Source organism: Sander lucioperca, chromosome 21, assembly GCF_008315115.2.
Source record: "Sander lucioperca isolate FBNREF2018 chromosome 21, SLUC_FBN_1.2, whole genome shotgun sequence".
Lineage (NCBI taxonomy): Eukaryota > Metazoa > Chordata > Actinopteri > Perciformes > Percidae > Sander > Sander lucioperca.
Window position 1 is genome coordinate 21139209 of NC_050193.1, and position 18226 is coordinate 21157434.

The 18226-nt window shown below is 43.1% G+C and overlaps 1 protein-coding gene across 1 annotated transcript; it reads right to left on the reverse strand.

Annotated features, from left to right (window-relative positions):
- Positions 1 to 12376: 12376 nt before the first annotated feature.
- On the reverse strand, positions 12377 to 16246 carry LOC116063759 (gastrula zinc finger protein XlCGF26.1-like). The gene is made up of 2 exons (XM_031318720.2): positions 15730 to 16246; positions 12377 to 14484 (listed from the first exon to the last, which is right to left on the reverse strand). Exons 1-2 carry the CDS (start codon positions 15923 to 15925, stop codon positions 12992 to 12994), a joined length of 1689 nt encoding a protein of 562 aa, XP_031174580.1. The 5' UTR covers positions 15926 to 16246; the 3' UTR covers positions 12377 to 12991.
- Between the last annotated feature and the right edge of the window lie 1980 nt (positions 16247 to 18226).

Consider the following 18226-nt stretch of genomic DNA (forward strand, 5'->3'; position numbering starts at 1 on the left):
GTGTGGTCAACACAGCGGTGGTGTTGGGTTTCTGTCCTGCCAGCCAGCAGCACAGTGATCAGTGATTTCAGGCAGATGTGAGCGAGGGAATTATGGGACTTTCCAAGTCTCCTCTATGGAGGTCACAGATGCAGGTTTTTACCGCAAGAAAGAAAATAAAATATGATTTTTTGCAGATGCTCATGTACAGTGGCAGATAAGCTGCATAACAATGGATACAATTAATCAAAGATCACTATAAAGATAAAAACAAGTTTGACACCTGAGGGAACACCCTTCAGAACCACATTCCTACCATATGTGCTCATGCTTTCAGTGTGCCCCTGCTTTTCATTTCTACAAAAACAAAACAACGTAACTGGTGTATCAAACCTGGAGTATTTCCCACATTGCACTCTCCGCCTCCAGTGTAGACATTTGGAAAAATGAGAACTTGCAAGCTGCGTGAGCCTCTTCAGCTTTCCAAATGAACATGAATTTTACATGTATCATTTCAAACGCTTGAGTCTGAATGAAAGACAGTATCCCACTGGAATGGACATTATAGTTAAGAGACAATGGGCCCCTGGGCAGAGACATCCAAGACACCCCAACTGAAAGAGACACAAAACAACTACAAACAGCACCACCACATTGTTCATAACTGTTGCTGGGTGTAAAATGAAAGATCAAAAGGGAGGAAACCTTTATAGCCATTATTTATAAGTGATTGCACCTGTGCATGGTGCTGCAGGTCCAGGCAGGGGTGCTTGGCCCAGGTGTGATGATCCTCCTGGTGGAGACTTCTGTTTTTCATTATCTTAAAAAATATAAGTCATCACACCCTGTTTTCAACATAACCAGATAGCAACTCAGATTTAACACAAACCTTTTATCCAAATATATATATAAAAAAAGAAATACACAGAAAAAGACCCATACAAGGTATAACAATACACAAAAATGCACAGCCACATGCACCATATCCATAGGGTTGGACTAGGCGCGGGTTGATAGTGTTAATGATCTTGATTTGATCGAGATCCCAGACACGCTCCTCACCATTCCACACCTGGGTGGTACCCAGGAGGTGTCATAGCCGTAGTGATACCAGGTCTTCGGTGGCCTTGATAATTGATGGCGATCACTTTCCCCACATTGACCATAACCTTAATGACAACTTTGTCAGATATAGAGTGATGTTTAGGATAGGCGCTGGCTTTCTGCAGGTCTCTGCTGAGGTAGACACCAGGGCCGAGCATCCCGTTCTCAGACTGCTTGAAACCAGTGGCCAGGATTAATTAAGCATTATGGCTGGTGGTGCCATCGTACATGACATACCTTTTATTATCATCTGGTGCAGAGAGGCCCAGTGGAACTGCCCCATAGAACAGATCAAAGTCATCTTCAGCCCACTGGTACTGCATGTTGGTGTCAGGTTCACTGCAGAAAAGTATATATATTTATAAAAAGAAATTATAAAGTGTAGTGTAAAGACATCAGAAGGATTACATGTGAAGGAACTAAACATCAATGTAAATAAAAAAGAAAAACAGGAATGAAACAAGAAAATAAAGCAATGCAGTTATCCACAGTTGAGTCCACATTGACTTCTGTTGACTGTGTGTTTTGAAAAAAGTGAACTCAGAGAAATGCGTGTTACCAATAAATAAAAAAACTGTTAAGGCCTGCAAACACGAGGATAAATCTGCTTTCATCAGTCAATAAGTTCACAGTGCATTCAAACATCAATATATTCCCCTGAAGGGGTTACAGCACACTTTCCATCAGACTTACTAACGTCATCCTTCATATTGATATTTTCTGTAAAAATGCATTTTTGAAAAGTGTGTTCATGTACCTCTCTCCAGGTTCCCCCAAGAATGTAGGCTGTAAATTCTTGGCTTTATATATGCACCTTCAGGCTTTGGGAAGAAATTCCATAAATGTGCAGCCATCTTTCACTCTCTTTTCTAGTCTTGTTTTAAGACTTTGTCAAACAGTGGAAACCATGAATCAAGGCCATCGTTGCCAGATGAAACAGGTTTGGTACCCAGAAACACCCTCTAGAACCCCATTCATACCATATCTGCTCAGGTTTTCACTGTTCTTGTGCACCTGCTTTTTATTACCACAAACAAAACAAACAGCTTAACTGTTGTGTATTAAACCTGTACTATTTCTTGTAAGTGACTCTGTGGGTCATGCTAAATTGCACTCTCCACCCCAGTCGTAGAGATTTGTTGAGCTGAGCGAGCCACCTTCAACGTACCAAATTTTTACATGAATCATTTCAGATGCTTGAGTCTGACTGAAAGACAGTAGCCCACTAGAATAGACTATTAGTATAGTATATAGAATAGTTAACTGCATAAGGATTTACATCCGGGCATGGACGGAGTAAAAACAATGGGCCCCTGGGCACAGACATGCAAGACACCCCGACTGAAAGAGACACAAAACAACTACAAACGACACAACCATGTTTCATGGCCTAGATGTTTGTATTTGTTTTGTGTCTTTTTGTGTTTTTGTATCTCTTTGCGGTAATTTTATCCATCTACTTGGTCATTTTTTTGTCTTTTTTATTTACATCCCTTTGTGATTATTTGATTGTCACGTTAAACCGAAGCTTTGACCCCTCAGGCCCCCTGACCCCTCGGGGCCCTGGGCCTGTGCATTAGGGTCATCAAGAAGTATACAATATTGCAAGAAATATGTCTAATTGTTTGTAAACACATTTTATAGAAGTGTTGACAAGACATCACATTCTTGTCAGATTGAAAAAAGGTGGTCCAGGTGATGAAGATAAGGAAGGACCAGATCTAGAAGGAGGAAGAGGAGAAAAAAACATGGCAATCCTATATTTTAGAGCTTACCTGTTCAACAACAAGCCACCTGTCAACATGTTCCAGCAGTTAATTATTTCACTGTAAACATTGTGTCGTTACCTGCACAGTGAGTACAAGAAGGTGCAGCTGAAACCAGTTGCAGATCCAATGATTAACTCAGGAAGCTGATGAGGATAATGTGTCAGAGCTGTGAGGTTATCAGAGAACAATGCACATCCTCTGTCCAATCAGAATCAAATATAAGCTCATATAACAGCTATGGAACGCCCCCTCTCACCCACCTGTTCTGACCTGTTTCCTGTGCAGGGGAAGCCCCTACACATGTAGCTGTAACTTTTATAAACTGAGAAGCAGACAGGCTGCATTCAGACCGACCTATTTTCCTCAGTAATTCAGATTGTGAATAGCCTGTAAGAGCTGTTTGTTTTATAGTTTATTTCAAAATGATTATTTCTCTGAATGACAGCCTGACCAATAATGGTGCAGAATTGCCAAACAGTGATCATATGTCATTATATAGTGTTTTTTTTTAGGGAAGTTAATGTTTCTCTTTGTTTTTTTTCTGCAACTGTATTTTTTATTGATATTTTTAAGCACATCAGTGGGTTGCAATGCAGCATAGCACTTAATCTACAGTGTGGTAGAAAATGAATCAGTTATAAAGAAATGTATGTGTCTAAGGCCAAGGCAACCTTCAACCTTGCCAAACACATGAGGCGGTTCAGGCTAGCCGGTAGTTAGATTATATTAGAAGGACCTTGAAGATCCTCCCTAGATATACAGGGGAGCTTTTGTTAGGTAGACACTGCGGCTGCCTGAAACATATTCATCACTATAAAGGAACAAGGTCAGTTGGGTAGATTTTGAGTTTTATATTCTATTGTATATAATCATCAATAGATGTTTATTGTCTTCAGTCATATAATAATAATAATGCATTAATCCCGCAAGGGAAATTACAATGTTATCACTCTGTTGTTAGAACACACATTACACACAGGCCTGAGATACACACACATGCTCAGGACCTATACATGCACAAATGGAGAGAAGTCGGAGTGAGGGGGCTGCAGCTGTCGATGGACAGGTGCCCCGAGCAGTTGGGGGTTCAGTGCCTTGCTCAAGAGCACCTTGGGAGTGCCCAGGAAGTGAACTGGCACAACCCTCCGGTTCCCAACTCAACTCCCTGCCGACTGAGCTACTGCCACCCCCAGTGAATAAATTGAAGTTAGGTTGATTATCCTCCACTTGTTTCATACTTTACTGTAGTATTCTCTGGAGATATCTGAATGAGTCTCTTTTTTCCTAGGTCAAATGCATTCAGCTCAACTGAACTGAGCTTTATTTATAAAGCACCTTTCATGCAAGCATTCAGCCCAAAGTGCTTCACTTTTCGCCCCACCTGCAGGTGTGGACATTTGGAACACGTCAGACAAACTACCTGTATGTATGTGTATATATGTTTGTTTGAAAGAGGCATCACCTGCAGCCTCAATCTTTGCTCAAGTGTGCGTCAGTTACATTTTAAATCAAGTCTAAAAGGGTTCCCCTGTTCTTGTGACTCATACAACATTCCATTTTATTCTCAAAGTCTGTGTGCGGATTCATTATTAACACACTTCATTGCGTGGATGGCATACTTTCCTCCTCCTCTGAGTTTAATATAAAACACGGCTCATCAGCTCTGACTCACCCTGCATCAAACAAAGAATGAGCATCAAATGAACAACTCAGCATTTCACTTCTGCTCCAAGTTGTTTTGCTCTAAACAAAGTCACGCTCTAGTTTAGTTTCTTCAGATCTCACCTAAAGTCAATGATTAAAGAAAAGAGAAAGAGAGAGAGAGAGACACACACACACACACACACACAAAACTTTACTTCAGGGATGCATGAACATATTAGCATGATGACAGTAGAAACGCGACTGTTAAAACAGAGCGGTTGATCACACAGTGTGAGCCCAGCTGCATTAACTGATGACACATAAAACTTTGTTTCTTTCTGGATTCTACCAAAAAGGTCAAATGTATCACATCATGAGTCATCAGCTGTTTCTCTATTCTTTGCATTACTGCTCCCTTCAAGTGTTGTTGTTAACTTTGTTATTTGGTGTCTGTGTCCTCTTTGTCTTACCCATCCATCTTCCATCTTCTTCCGCTTATCCGGTAACGGGTCGCGGGGGTAGCAGCTCCAGCAGGGGACCCCAAACTTCCCTTTCCCGAGCCACATTAACCAGCTCCGACTGGGGGATCCCGAGGCGTTCCCAGGCCAGGTTGGAGATATAATCCCTCCACCTAGTCCTGGGTCTTCCCCGAGGCCTCCTCCCAGCTGGACGTGCCTGGAAAACCTCCCTAGGGAGGCGCCCAGGGGGCATCCTTACCAGATGGCCGAACCACCTCAACTGGCTCCTTTCGACGCGAAGGAGCAGCGGCTCTACTCCGAGCTCCTCACGGATGACTGAGCTTCTCACCCTATCTCTAAGGGAGACGCCAGCCACCCTCCTGAGGAAACCCATTTCGGCCGCTTGTACCCTGGATCTCGTTCTTTCGGTCATGACCCAGCCTTCATGACCATAGGTGAGGGTAGGAACAAAAACTGACCGGTAGATTGAGAGCTTTGCCTTCTGGCTTAGCTCTCTTTTCGTCACAACGGTGCGATAAATTGAGTGTAATACCGCACCCGCTGCGCCGATTCTCCGAACAATCTCCCGCTCCATTGTTCCCTCACTCGCGAACAAGACTCCAAGGTACTTGAACTCCTTCACTTGGGGTAAAGACTCATTCCCTACCTGGAGAAGGCACTCCATCGGTTTCCTGCTGAGAACCATGGCCTCAGATTTAGAGGTGCTGATCCTCATCCCAGCCACTTCACACTCTGCTGCGAACCGATCCAGTGAGTGCTGAAGGTCACAGGCCGACGATGCCATCAGGACCACATCATCTGCAAAAAGCAGCGATGAGATCCCCAGCTCACCAAACTGCAACCCCTCTCCACCCCGACTACGCCTCGATATCCTGTCCATAAATACTACAAACAGGATTGGTGACAAAGCGCAGCCCTGGCGGAGGCCAACCCTCACCTGAAACGAGTCCGACTTACTGCCAAGAACCCGGACACAGCTCTCGCTTTGGTCGTACAGAGATTGGATGGCCCTGAGAAGGGACCCCCTCACCCCATACTCCCGCAGCACCTCCCACAGTGTCTCCCGGGGGACCCGGTCATACGCCTTCTCCAGATCCACAAAACACATGTAGACCGGTTGGGCATACTCCCAGGCTCCCTCCAGGATCCTTGCGAGAGTAAAGATCTGGTCCGTTGTTCCACGACCAGGATGGAATCCGCATTGTTCCTCTTCAACCTGAGGTTCGACTATCGACCGAACCCTCCTTTCCAGCACCTTGGAGTAGACTTTACCGGGGAGGCTGAGAAGCGTGATACCCCTGTAATTGGCACACACCCTCTGGTCCCCCTTTTTGAAAAGGGGAACCACCACCCCGGTCTGCCACTCCTTAGGCACCGTCCCCGACTTCCACGCAATGTTGAAGAGGCATGTCAACCAAGACAACCCCTCCACACCCAGAGCTCCAAGCATTTCCGGACAGATCTCATCTTTGCCACTGTGGAGTTGTTTAACTACCTCAGCAACTTCCACCAGGGAAATTGACGACAATCCCCCATCATCCTCCAGCTCTGCCTCTACCATAGAGGGCGTATTAGTCGGATTTAGGAGTTCCTCAAAGTGCTCCTTCCACCGCCCTATTACCTCCTCAGTTGAGGTCAGCAGCGTCCCATCCTTACTGTACACAGCTTGGATGGTTCCCCGCTTCCCCCTCCTGAGGTGGCGAACGGTTTTCCAGAAGCACCTTGGTGCCGACCGAAAGTCCTTCTCCATGTCTTCTCCGAACTTCTCCCACACCCGCTGCTTTGCCTCTTTCACGGCAGAGGCTGCAGCCCTTCGGGCCCTTCGGTACCTTGCAACTGCCTCCGGAGTCCTCTGGGATAACATATCCCAGAAAGACTCCTTCTTCAGTCGGACGGCTTCCCTGACCACCGGTGTCCACCACGGTGTTCGTGGGTTGCCGCCCCTTGAGGCACCTAAGACCCTAAGACCACAGCTCCCCGCCGCAGCTTCAGCAATGGAAACTTTGAACATTGTCCACTCGGGTTCAATGCCCCCAGCCTCCACAGGGATGCACGAAAAGCTCCGCCGGAGGTGTGAGTTGAAAGTCTGTCGGACAGGGGCCTCCTCCAGACGTTCCCAGTTCACCCGCACTACCCGTTTGGGTTTACCAGGTCTGTCCAGAGTCTTCCCCCACCCTCTGACCCAACTCACCACTGGACTATTTTCTTTTGCTTACTTATTACTGTTTAATGTTGTATTGGTACTGTCATGGACAGATTGTAAAACAATGGACCCCTGGGCCCGGACATGTACAGTTCTTATATGTCAGGGAAAAGACAGGAACAAGACACTCAAACTCAAAGAACCTACTTTTAGTCATTTTGCATCTCCTCTTGCTCATTTTGGGTTGTTTTGCATCTATTTGTAGTCATTTCACATCTCTGATTTTTTTGTACCTATTTTTAGTAGGTTTGCATTCATTTGTGGTGGTTTTGCACTATCTCTAGTCATTTTGTGTCTCTTTGTACAGTGAGGAAAATAAGTATTTGAACACCCTGCTATTTTGCAAGTTCTCCCACTTAGAAATCATGGAGGGGTCTGAAATTGTCATCGTAGGTGCATGTCCACTGTGAGAGACATAATCTAAAAAATCCAGAAATCACAATATATGATTTTTTAACAATTTATTTGTATGATACAGCTGCAAATAAGTATTTGAACACCTGTCTATCAGCTAGAATTCTGACCCTCAAAGACCTGTTAGTCTGCCTTTAAAATGTCCACCTCCACTCCATTTATTATCCTAAATTAGATGCCCCTGTTTGAGGACGTTAGCTGCATAAAGACACCTGTCCACCCCATACAATCAGTAAGAATCCAACTACTAACATGGCCAAGACCAAAGAGCTGTCCAAAGACACTAGAGACAAAATTGTACACCTCCACAAGGCTGGAAAGGGCTACGGGGAAATTGCCAAGCAGCTTGGTTAAAAAAGGTCCACTGTTGGAGCAATCATTAGAAAATGGAAGAAGCTAAACATGACTGTCAATCTCCCTCGGACTGGGGCTCCATGCAAGATCTCACCTCGTGGGGTCTCAATGATCCTAAGAAAGGTGAGAAATCAGCCCAGAACTACACGGGAGGAGCTGGTCAATGACCTGAAAAGAGCTGGGACCACCGTTTCCAAGGTTACTGTTGGTAATACACTAAGACGTCATGGTTTGAAATCATGCATGGCACGGAAGGTTCCCCTGCTCAAACCAGCACATGTCAAGGCCCGTCTTAAGTTTGCCAATGACCATTTGGATGATCCAGAGGAGTCATGGGAGAAAGTCATGTGGTCAGATGAGACCAAAATAGAACTTTTTGGTCATAATTCCACTAACCGTGTTTGGAGGAAGAAGAATGATGAGTACCATCCCAAGAACACCATCCCTACTGTGAAGCATGGGGGTGGTAGCATCATGCTTTGGGGGTGTTTTTCTGCACATGGGACAGGGCGACTGCACTGTATTAAGGAGAGGATGACCGGGGCCATGTATTGCAAGATTTTGGGGAACAACCTCCTTCCCTCAGTTAGAGCATTGAAGATGGGTCGAGGCTGGGTCTTCCAACATGACAATGACCCGAAGCACACAGCCAGGATAACCAAGGAGTGGCTCTGTAAGAAGCATACCAAGGTTCTGGCGTGGCCTAGCCAGTCTCCAGACCTAAACCCAATAGAGAATCTTTGGAGGGAGCTCAAACTCCGTGTTTCTCAGCGACAGCCCAGAAACCTGACTGATCTAGAGAAGATCTGTGTGGAGGAGTGGGCCAAAATCCCTCCTGCAGTGTGTGCAAACCTGGTGAAAAACTACAGGAAACGTTTGACCTCTGTAATTGCAAACAAAGGCTACTGTACCAAATATTAACATTGATTTTCTCAGGTGTTCAAATAGTTATTTGCAGCTGTATCATACAAATAAATAGTTAAAAAATCATACATTGTGATTTCTGGATTTTTTTTTTTAGATTATGTCTCTCACAGTGGACATGCACCTACGATGACAATTTCAGACCCCTCCATGATTTCTAAGTGGGAGAACTTGCAAAATAGCAGGGTGTTCAAATACTTATTTTCCTCACTGTAGTATTTTTGCAAAACTTTTTCAGGTGGCCAAGAGACTTCATACACTGACCAAGTAACAGAAACATCTGGCCAGGGACTTTTCTTGCATGCCATCTCTACTTTTTCTCCCATCCAAGGAAATCATTCCTGAAATTTGTTTTGCTCCACAGATGAATTCACCTAAAAACTGTTCTTTGTTGCCAGCTGTATATGTTGACGTTCTGTCGCACTAAAGGTTTAGGCACATTACAACATTATCAGTCTATTTACAAGCAGCTCTTTCCTGACTCCTTATCCTGCTCCTGGCGATGGTTTTAAAGTAAAACAAAACTGAAACAGAAAACATGCTTCCGAAAGTTTTTACACTACTATTATATGTTCTAAATGTTTCTTCTGTGACTCAGCTCCTCACTTCTTCAACAGAAAGTGAATTCTAGAATAAATCATAAATAATAAGTCATACAGTGAAGGTTTATTAAAACAGCTGGATGTTGATACAATGTCAGTCTCACAGCTCATCTTTGGGTGAACACGTCAGATAATCTCCATATTCCAAGAGGATTTTTAAAGCAACACTAGAGAACTTTTTGTAACTTAAAATGTTTCCAAATTCGTTTCAGTGGTTCATCAACTCGTAACAAGGTGAACGGCACTTCTGCATTTGCTTTGCGGCTCTCTACCGGCTATAACCGCACTATGCAAGTTTGCCAGATTGGGTAACGGATCTGTAGTTCGAATGAGACATAATGGGACAATTCCGCTTCCAACCTGTAGGGGGACCGAAGCAGGAAACATTCTCTAGTGTTGCATTAAAGTTTTGGCATCATCTGATGAATAAATGCCATAAATGAGAAGATAATTTTTTTTAAATCCTTTACATCGGTCAAAGGCACGTTGTTACCACACTGCATTTAAACTACACACAGCATCATGATTGTGTGTGTTTTTTTAGGGGACTTCATTGTTGCTGCAGTAAACAGTAATACATGGAGGGCGTTAAACATGATGCAACACACATTTTTTATTCTAGAACATTAATATGAGAGGAGAATATGAAGTATATTCAGAATGAAATCTGAGTGAAATAATAAAAAAATAGAAAAGTATGCAGTATGTAATAAATTAGAAAAGTTGGCATTACATCTCTTCAACAACTGATTTAAAAACAAAAACAAACTTTAAAGCACTTTATTTAACAGATAAGGTGATTCTGAGCTCTTTTATCTCTGTGCCACAAAAACACATCAATGAGCCACACTGCTGCCCTGGCTGACATGTTCCTTCATTCACACACTACCCACACAACTTTTTTTTGACTCAATCCCACATACACCATTCTGCTGCCACAAATACTCACTAGAGCACCAAAAGATTAATACCCTGCTAATCTCGCTATGCCAGACCTTCCTCCACAGCGCTGCGGAGGAGGGTCTGGCTAGTCCACACAGTATTCCGGGACGGGAGAAAAACGTGCTCTGGTTTATTGGCATTTCTTTAAACCAATCACAATCGTCTTGGGTGGCGCTAAGCACCGGGAAAAGCCGCGGTGCTGCTGCAAAATAGCCTCGGGAAGGAACTTGTTTTGGTGGAACGTGTACGTTTAAAAGTTGTTTTAATCGTGCAACAGAAAACTCATTGGCTGAGATTGTTAAATCTAGGCCTAAAAACACATTTCCTTCTCTGTGTTATGGCTAACTGTTTTCTACTTTGATAACTACAGCAGTTACCTCGTTTCGATCACTGATGCTGCATGAACTTTTTAAAATGTCCTAAATTCAATCCTATTGTCATATTAACACTCTCAACTGCATGTTTGGGATTCTGTGTGTGTATTTGTACATGTGAGGTCTCACAGTTGTGTCTGATGTTATATTTTAACCTGTAAAGAGACTCTGTATGTGATGTAAATAAACTGAAGTTGAAGTGGCAGAATGAATACTGGACTTCAGGAGGACATTAACACGACTCCAAATGAGTGATGTGTTAATGAGCAGCTAATTGTTAACACATTTGCCATACATCCTTAATAAGGGGATTATTAGTTGTGTTTAAAGCACATTCTGCTGCCACCAAGTGGCCAAAAACCATAAATACAGCTTTAAACCTGGATTACTTTTATTTTCCAATCTGATGGCAGCAAACTGCTAGCCTGGAAATCCAGACCCAAATCCGAAAGATTAAGGGTCTGGCACTAAGTAATGAAAATGGCCCAATTCGAGGGGCAGCACCAAGCATGCATTTGAAAATCCAACTGCATGCAATTGGATAACACTACGACCAATCACAACAATACACGGGGTGACGTATCCAGAGCCCCATGCGCTTAGCTACCAGCGGAGCTGGTAGATGAAACTGTCGTCATCTGTTTAACTCGCCTCTGGCCCGCCTGTATCAGATACACCGATGTGATTGGTGCAGCTCGGCCTAGTTAATGAGCATCATCACTGAATGCCAGAGTGACTCGCTGAGCAAATTCAAATTGTGCTCTTGCGAGAACTCTGGATTTCCAGGGTAGCAAACTGCAGAGCCTGGTGATAATTTGTCACTTCTCATATTACAAATTATTTCACCCGTTGTTAATACAAAAATAAATTGATAAGTGCAGTTTAAAAAAAAGTAACCCATGATGGTATCAAGGTATTAAGGTACATCAGGGTGTTAAGAAATCCCAAAGGGGATTTGACTGAAATAATTTTCAGTAGTCTTCAAAATACAGACACTCCTCTTTCTATTAAGGTGATATGGAGATGCTGTTTTGAGTTGATTTATTGTAGTGCACAGCATGTGTAGTAAAGATGTGTGTCTGTTTTGTTATCATTATCATTTGTATCACCCTTTTTGTGGAAATAAATCTTTGTTAAGTGGACTAAAGTCTTGTGGCTCATGCATTCTGGCCGATGCCCCATGGTGATAGAACTCAGCCTCTGAAATTGAACCCTCCTCCTTAACAGCATGCACTGCCAGAGATCAGTCTCTAATGGTACAGCAGGCAGCTGAGCTGAGAAAGATGGCAAATGTGTATTGCAAGCACGCCGGCAGATTATTTTTTAGCTTTTATGGCCTTTAATTGATAGTATAGCTTGAAGACAGGAAAGGGGAGAGAGATGGGGGACGACATGGAGCAAAGGGCCGCGGGTTGGACTTGAATCCTGACCTCTGCCAAGGACTCAGCCTACATGGGGCGCACACTGGGTGAGCTAGAGGTCCCCTCATCTTTAAGATGTTTTTCAAACTAAAATGTGTTATACATAGGGCTGCCCCAAGTCGATGAGTCGAATCACGCGTTGTTGGGCCGTTGTTGTTTGTTTTTTGTTAGTCAGTGTGCATTACATTATGGTTTTAAATTCTAGCATGGGGAACACGCTGAGCACGGTTTCCCACACGTGGTCTATAGATATGAATGGTTATGACACGGCAAAAAAAGCGGGTCGGGCGGGTTGCCGACATTGCCGCAGACCCCTGATGCACTGAGGACAGTCGGCCCCGTTGACAGCCATCCTTCCCTGCAGGGAGGGGGGGGGGGGGGCGCAGCCAGCATTAAGTCCACGGCCCTGGGAAGCAGCGAGGTCCGGGCGAGGGGTGGATCTACTATTCTTATTTTAGTGACGTACTTTCATAATTTTAGTCATTTTAGCTGCTCCTCCGAGTTTTGCTTATTCATTACTCTACAGGCCAAACTTAAACCCAGCAATATTTGTCAAAGTGGGCTAATTGCATATTAGACACACAGCATTATAGGCTGGGCAATGCCATACATGCTACAATGTCTTCTATCACCAGCAGCTCAGCTTTTACGGTTTTCTTTTTTTACACAAATACCGTCATATACCAAATACCCTGGTGGACTATCAGGAAGGTATAAAAAAAATAAATAAATAAAAAGATACCGCCTAAGCCTATTTACACCTGAGCATATTTACAGAGCAGTCACTTCTCAGTTGTGTGGCTCTTCATGTGAAGCCTAACGTATGTCTTTCGGTGGAAGCCTTTACCGCAGACCTCACAGCGGTGCGGTTTCTCTCCGGTGTGCGTGCTGCTGTGCTGTTTCAGCGTGGAGTGGTCACTGAAACAGCGGCCGCAGATGTTGCACAGGTAAGGTTTCTCCCCCGTGTGGGTCCTGATGTGTCGCATCATGTTGTGTCGGCAGTTGAAGGATTTGCCGCACTCGCTGCAGAGAAACGGCTTCTCCCCCGTGTGGATCCTCATGTGCATCTCCAGGTTCGCCTGACTGTCGAAACACTTCCCGCACACTTCACAGACCTTCCCGTTCTTGTGAGTTTTCAGGTGAAGTTTTAGGTTTTCCTCAGAGTCGAAATGCGTCCCGCACACGCCGCAGAGGTCCGTGGCGTGACTTTTGGCGTGATTCACCAGAGAAACCACGGAGTGAAACGTTTTCCCGCACACCTCGCATATGGTCCGAGTCTGCTGCTTTTTCGCTGATGATGTCTTCGTCTTCTTCCCGGCGTCGTCGCCGTTTTCATTTTCCGATGTGTTATCCGGGTCATGGTTCTTCTTGTGCACGTGAAGCAGCAGGTGGCGTTTCAACGTGGAGTAGTCATTGAAGCATTTGCCACAGACGGTGCAAGGATACGGCTTTTCCCCCGTGTGTATCCGGATGTGTCGCATCATGTTGTGGCGACAGTTGAAGGATTTTCCACATTCGCTGCAGTTAAACGGCTTCTCCCCCGTGTGGATCCTCATGTGCGTCTCCAGAGAGCTGGAGGCTCCGAAACATTTGCCGCAAATTTTGCAGATTTCAGCTCTCACGTGCGTCTTCAGGTGAACTTCAAAACTCTCCTCGGTCTCGAAACATTCCCCGCACACGCCGCAGATGTCCTTTGGGTGAACCTCCATGTGATTCACCAAAGAGACGTTGGCGTGAAAGGCTTTCCCGCAGACTTTACAGCAGATTCGTGATTTAGCTTTTTTAGTCGGGGGCAGTTTTGGGGACGTCGGCAGACGAGGCTGCTTCTTCTCCTTCCACTTGCGGCCGCTGTCGCTGTCGCCGTCGCCGCTCTGAGATCCCGTGCTACCCTGCCACTCCTCGTCGCTGTCTTCGTGTTCGGCTGCAGAACAGCTGGAGGACGCCGCGCCATCGTCCTCCACTTTCGGCTGATCCTGCTCAGCTGAAGTGCTCGGCAGAGGATCTCCTTCTCCTTTAGCGCTGTGGTAACTGGACTGAGGCTGGTTCTTCACGTAGGGAGGAGTGAAAATGAACCTGATGGTGTTCTCCTCCTCCTCCTCCTCGTCTTCCTGGCTGCTGGAGGGGTCCTCCTCCCGGCTCTTCTCAGTTTGGGGGGGCTCCAGGTGGTCCTGGTTCAGACCAGAGCTCCACTCCTGATCACAGTGTTCCTGCTGCTGCTGCTGCTGGTCCGAGGTCAAGTCCTCGTCCCAGACGGAGAGAGCCAGCTGTGGTTGGCCTGCAGGAAAAAACAGGAAGAAACTTTTATAAACTAGAATATGGACCAGAATATGGCATAGAGGGTGTATCTTAAAGTAACAACTTAATATTAAGTAATACTAAGTTATCATTAAGTAACAACTAACTAGTAGCTGCTTATTTTTTAATTTTAAAAATGTAATTCTCCTTGAATTGCTTTGTTAGATTGTTTTGTCTGACCAACAGTTCAGAACCCCAAAGGTTTTTAACATAAGACAAAGAATCCTCACAAAATAATTGCATTTTTTTGCTTGTAAAATTACAGTCCAAAGAGTTTATGATAAACTTTCTGTTGATTCCAGCTCTACTTCCAACACCAGTGGCCCTGAAGTAATACAGTGATTTTCACATGACAAACCTTAACTCTGGCTTCAATAACACTGTAGTAAGTAAAGAGAATTTTTGTACTACAAATTAAATGTATATTTATTTATAACAGTGACAAAATTTGCCCACGCAGTAGTTTGCTGATCATTATTTTATTGGATTTGGCTTTCACTAACGTTACTAAGTTACACCAGACATCATTCAATGTGACAAATGAATGACTCTTTATTTGACCTAGCTAACATCATGAAAATTATTTATGACTTTTTCCAAATCATTCGGATGCAATCTCTAATTCGGCATTTGTAAAACCTGCCAATCCAAACACCTCACTTTATATTTTTGTTTATATTCACTCCTGTTACAACCGGACAGTCGTCTTTCAGCATATTTGTTACCGCTGATGGTGATCACCAGACACAATAAAAGTTTATTTTTTTATCTGAATGTAGAGCTGCTTGGTGAATCAATTGTATGCCGAATGTAAATGTATATCTGTGCAATCAAACACATATCTTAAATCGTGGCCTATTAGGTATATGTATTTGCAGATAAACAATGAAATATTACACGTTTAGCTAGATTGTTTAATGGCGTTTGGTGTCTTGACGTTCTTTCCATTAGGCAGGTATCATCTTACCCCGGAAGGGCCTGGCTAATATGAGGCATGTCAAAGCTGGTAATAAACCTGCTTTAGCATTCATCCCATTTAACTACCAATGTATTTAATAAAGGAAAACAAGAGGCCATAGCTAAGTTAGCTAAACTAAATACTTCTGATACCACTTCATTTTCACCAGAAAAGTGGGCGTTGACGAAGCTCATGTTGATAGCGATTCAGTGCATAGTCAGAGCCAGACATGGTGAAAGATGGAATGCATGCTAATAATTCACAAACCTGAGTGTTTGTTTATTTTTATTTCAGGTTGTAAAACTGTCCGCAACATCCTGCGCTGCCGGTGGATCTCCCGTTTAGAAAGCAGGATCTCCTCCTCGTAGTTAACGATGGTTTTTTTAACCGCCTCGAAGATCTCCTCAGCGGCCGCAGACAGCCGCTCGTTAACGAGCACTCTGAGAAGCTGAATGCTGGACATGATGCGCGCGGGCACTCAGTTGCGTTTACGGGCCGGACCTGACTGATATTCGGTTTTTATACGCTGTTTTTGTTGTGAAAACTGCAGCCCGACGTGCAACGTTTGGCAAGTTAGCGCTTGTGTATAGCTGGCATGAAATATTTCCGGTCAGAGCGCATTCTTTTCAAAATAAAAGCTTTATTTCTAAGCACGTAGACATTAAAAACTGACTGAATTTCTCCTCTGGGGATCAATAAAGGCTCGTCTAATTCTTGGCTGCCCCACTTTCTATCTCAGTTCTTTGCACTACAACTTCGTGATATTGTACATATTGTGTGTAACTGTTACATACACGTGTATTTTCCTCTGTAAATGTTTCTTTTTGTTCCTTCAGTGCTATTATTACGACAGTGTTTCTTTCTAACTACATTTTTTTCTTTATTCAATTCTTATTTATTTATAAAACTGAACCATGAACTTTGAAATTGTATTTCAAAAAACAGTCCTGTGTAGAAAGCACAAATTAAGACATTTAAATACTACAAGATGATAAAAATGTAGACAAGTTTACCCGATATCTGCACAGATATATAGTTGTTGGCTCTAATGTGGACTGTGGACAAACACAAGGACTAATATCTAATTGTCTTGATGTCCATAAGCAAGTCTTGACTAGAAGAGAAATGTGATGTAACTTCCAGTAGATGGCAGCCTCCCCAAAAGTAACAACACCCAACAGTCGAACAAAGAATCACAAAAAAAATAGACAGCGAGATCTTGACTCCGACATTCAATAGTTTTATTGTGAAAAAGTCTCTCTCTTCATACCCTTGCCTTGAAACTGTACAATCAATAATTTAAAAAAAGAAAACATGTTCAGCTTTGTGAAGAACATTCTCACACACACTCACTCTCATACACTCGCTTCAGATTACTCAGCAGCTTCAGCCAAAAACCAGAATAGTGTTTTACAAGTTTTTTTTTTTTTCCTAACATTATCACAACAGTTTGCTCCTTTATACAAACACTTCCACAAATATCAGAGGGCGTCCCTGAATCTCTCCCAATCCTCTACAGGCGTATCCATCTCTTAAAAAAATGTCCACGAAAGTCCAAAATGTAAAGTTCAGGAGAAACACAATTTTGCAAAGAGTGAACAAACACTGAGGAAGTCTTTAGAAAAAAGAACAAAGGGAGATGAAAACATGGGAGGAAAACGAGGCTAGATGTACAATATAACACAAAACAACATCATTACACCCAGTGAGGGTTATTAAGCTTTATAAGTCGGCAACAACAACAACAGCAATAAAAGCATTTTCCACGTTCATTACAGAGAGAGAAACCTCTCCTGAAAATCTTGGCAACAAGCTCGAGTCAAATTCCTTCTTTCTTAAAAACATTGATGTTGACGAAACAAACACAAAATACGAGCTGTGTTGAAATCTCTCGGGGACTCATGGCTAGAAATGGTCTTCTGGTCGGGGAACATTAGTTCATTTTTACCCTCCTTTAAAAAAGGACCAAAGCATGCGTTTACACATTTTAACCCATTTCCTACAAATTAACATAACCGTTAATAATTCTACATATATAAACGTGTTCTTCCGAGCTTTCTTGCAGCTGCCGGTTTCCAGAGGTGGTGGATTTACTACAAATTTGAGGTACTTTACTTGAGTGTTTCCATGTTATGCTACTTTATACTTCTACTGCACTTCATGTCAGAGGGAAATATTGTACTTTTTACTACATTATTTGAAATTAGAGCTGGGCAATATATCGATATTATATCGATATCGTGATATGAGACTAGATATCGTCTTACATTTTGGATATCGTAATATGGCATAAGTGTTGTCTTTTCATGGTTTTAAAGGCTGCATTACAGTAAAGTGATGTCATTTTCTGAACTTACCAGACTGTTCTAGCTGTTCTGTTATTTGCCTTTACACACTTATCATTATATCCACATTACTGATGATTATTTATCTAAAATCTCATTGTGTAAACATTTTGTGAAAGCACCAATAGTCAACACTACAATATCGTTGCGGTATCGATATCAAGGTATTTGGTCAAAAATATTGTGATATTTGATTTTCTCCATATCGCCCAGCCCTATTTGAAATCTTTTGTTACTTAACAGATTCAGATTATTAATACAAATATAAATCAACTAATTAATGATAATGTATTATTATAGATGAATCTACCCAGCAGTATAAGTGATGAACACATTAATGCATCAACAATTGTAATCCAGTAGTGTAATATACATTATTCTGAAATGGACCATTCTGCCTAGTGAGCACTTTTAATGTT

Excerpts from the sequence above, each read along its gene's own strand:
- LOC116063759 (XM_031318720.2), bottom strand. The coding sequence starts at position 15,925 with ATGTCCAGCATTCAGCTTCTCAGAGTGCTCGTTAACGAGCGGCTGTCT. Across the intron at positions 14,485-15,729 it reads AAAAATAAACAAACACTCAG|GCCAACCACAGCTGGCTCTC; the intron begins GTTTGTGAATTA and ends TTTTTCCTGCAG.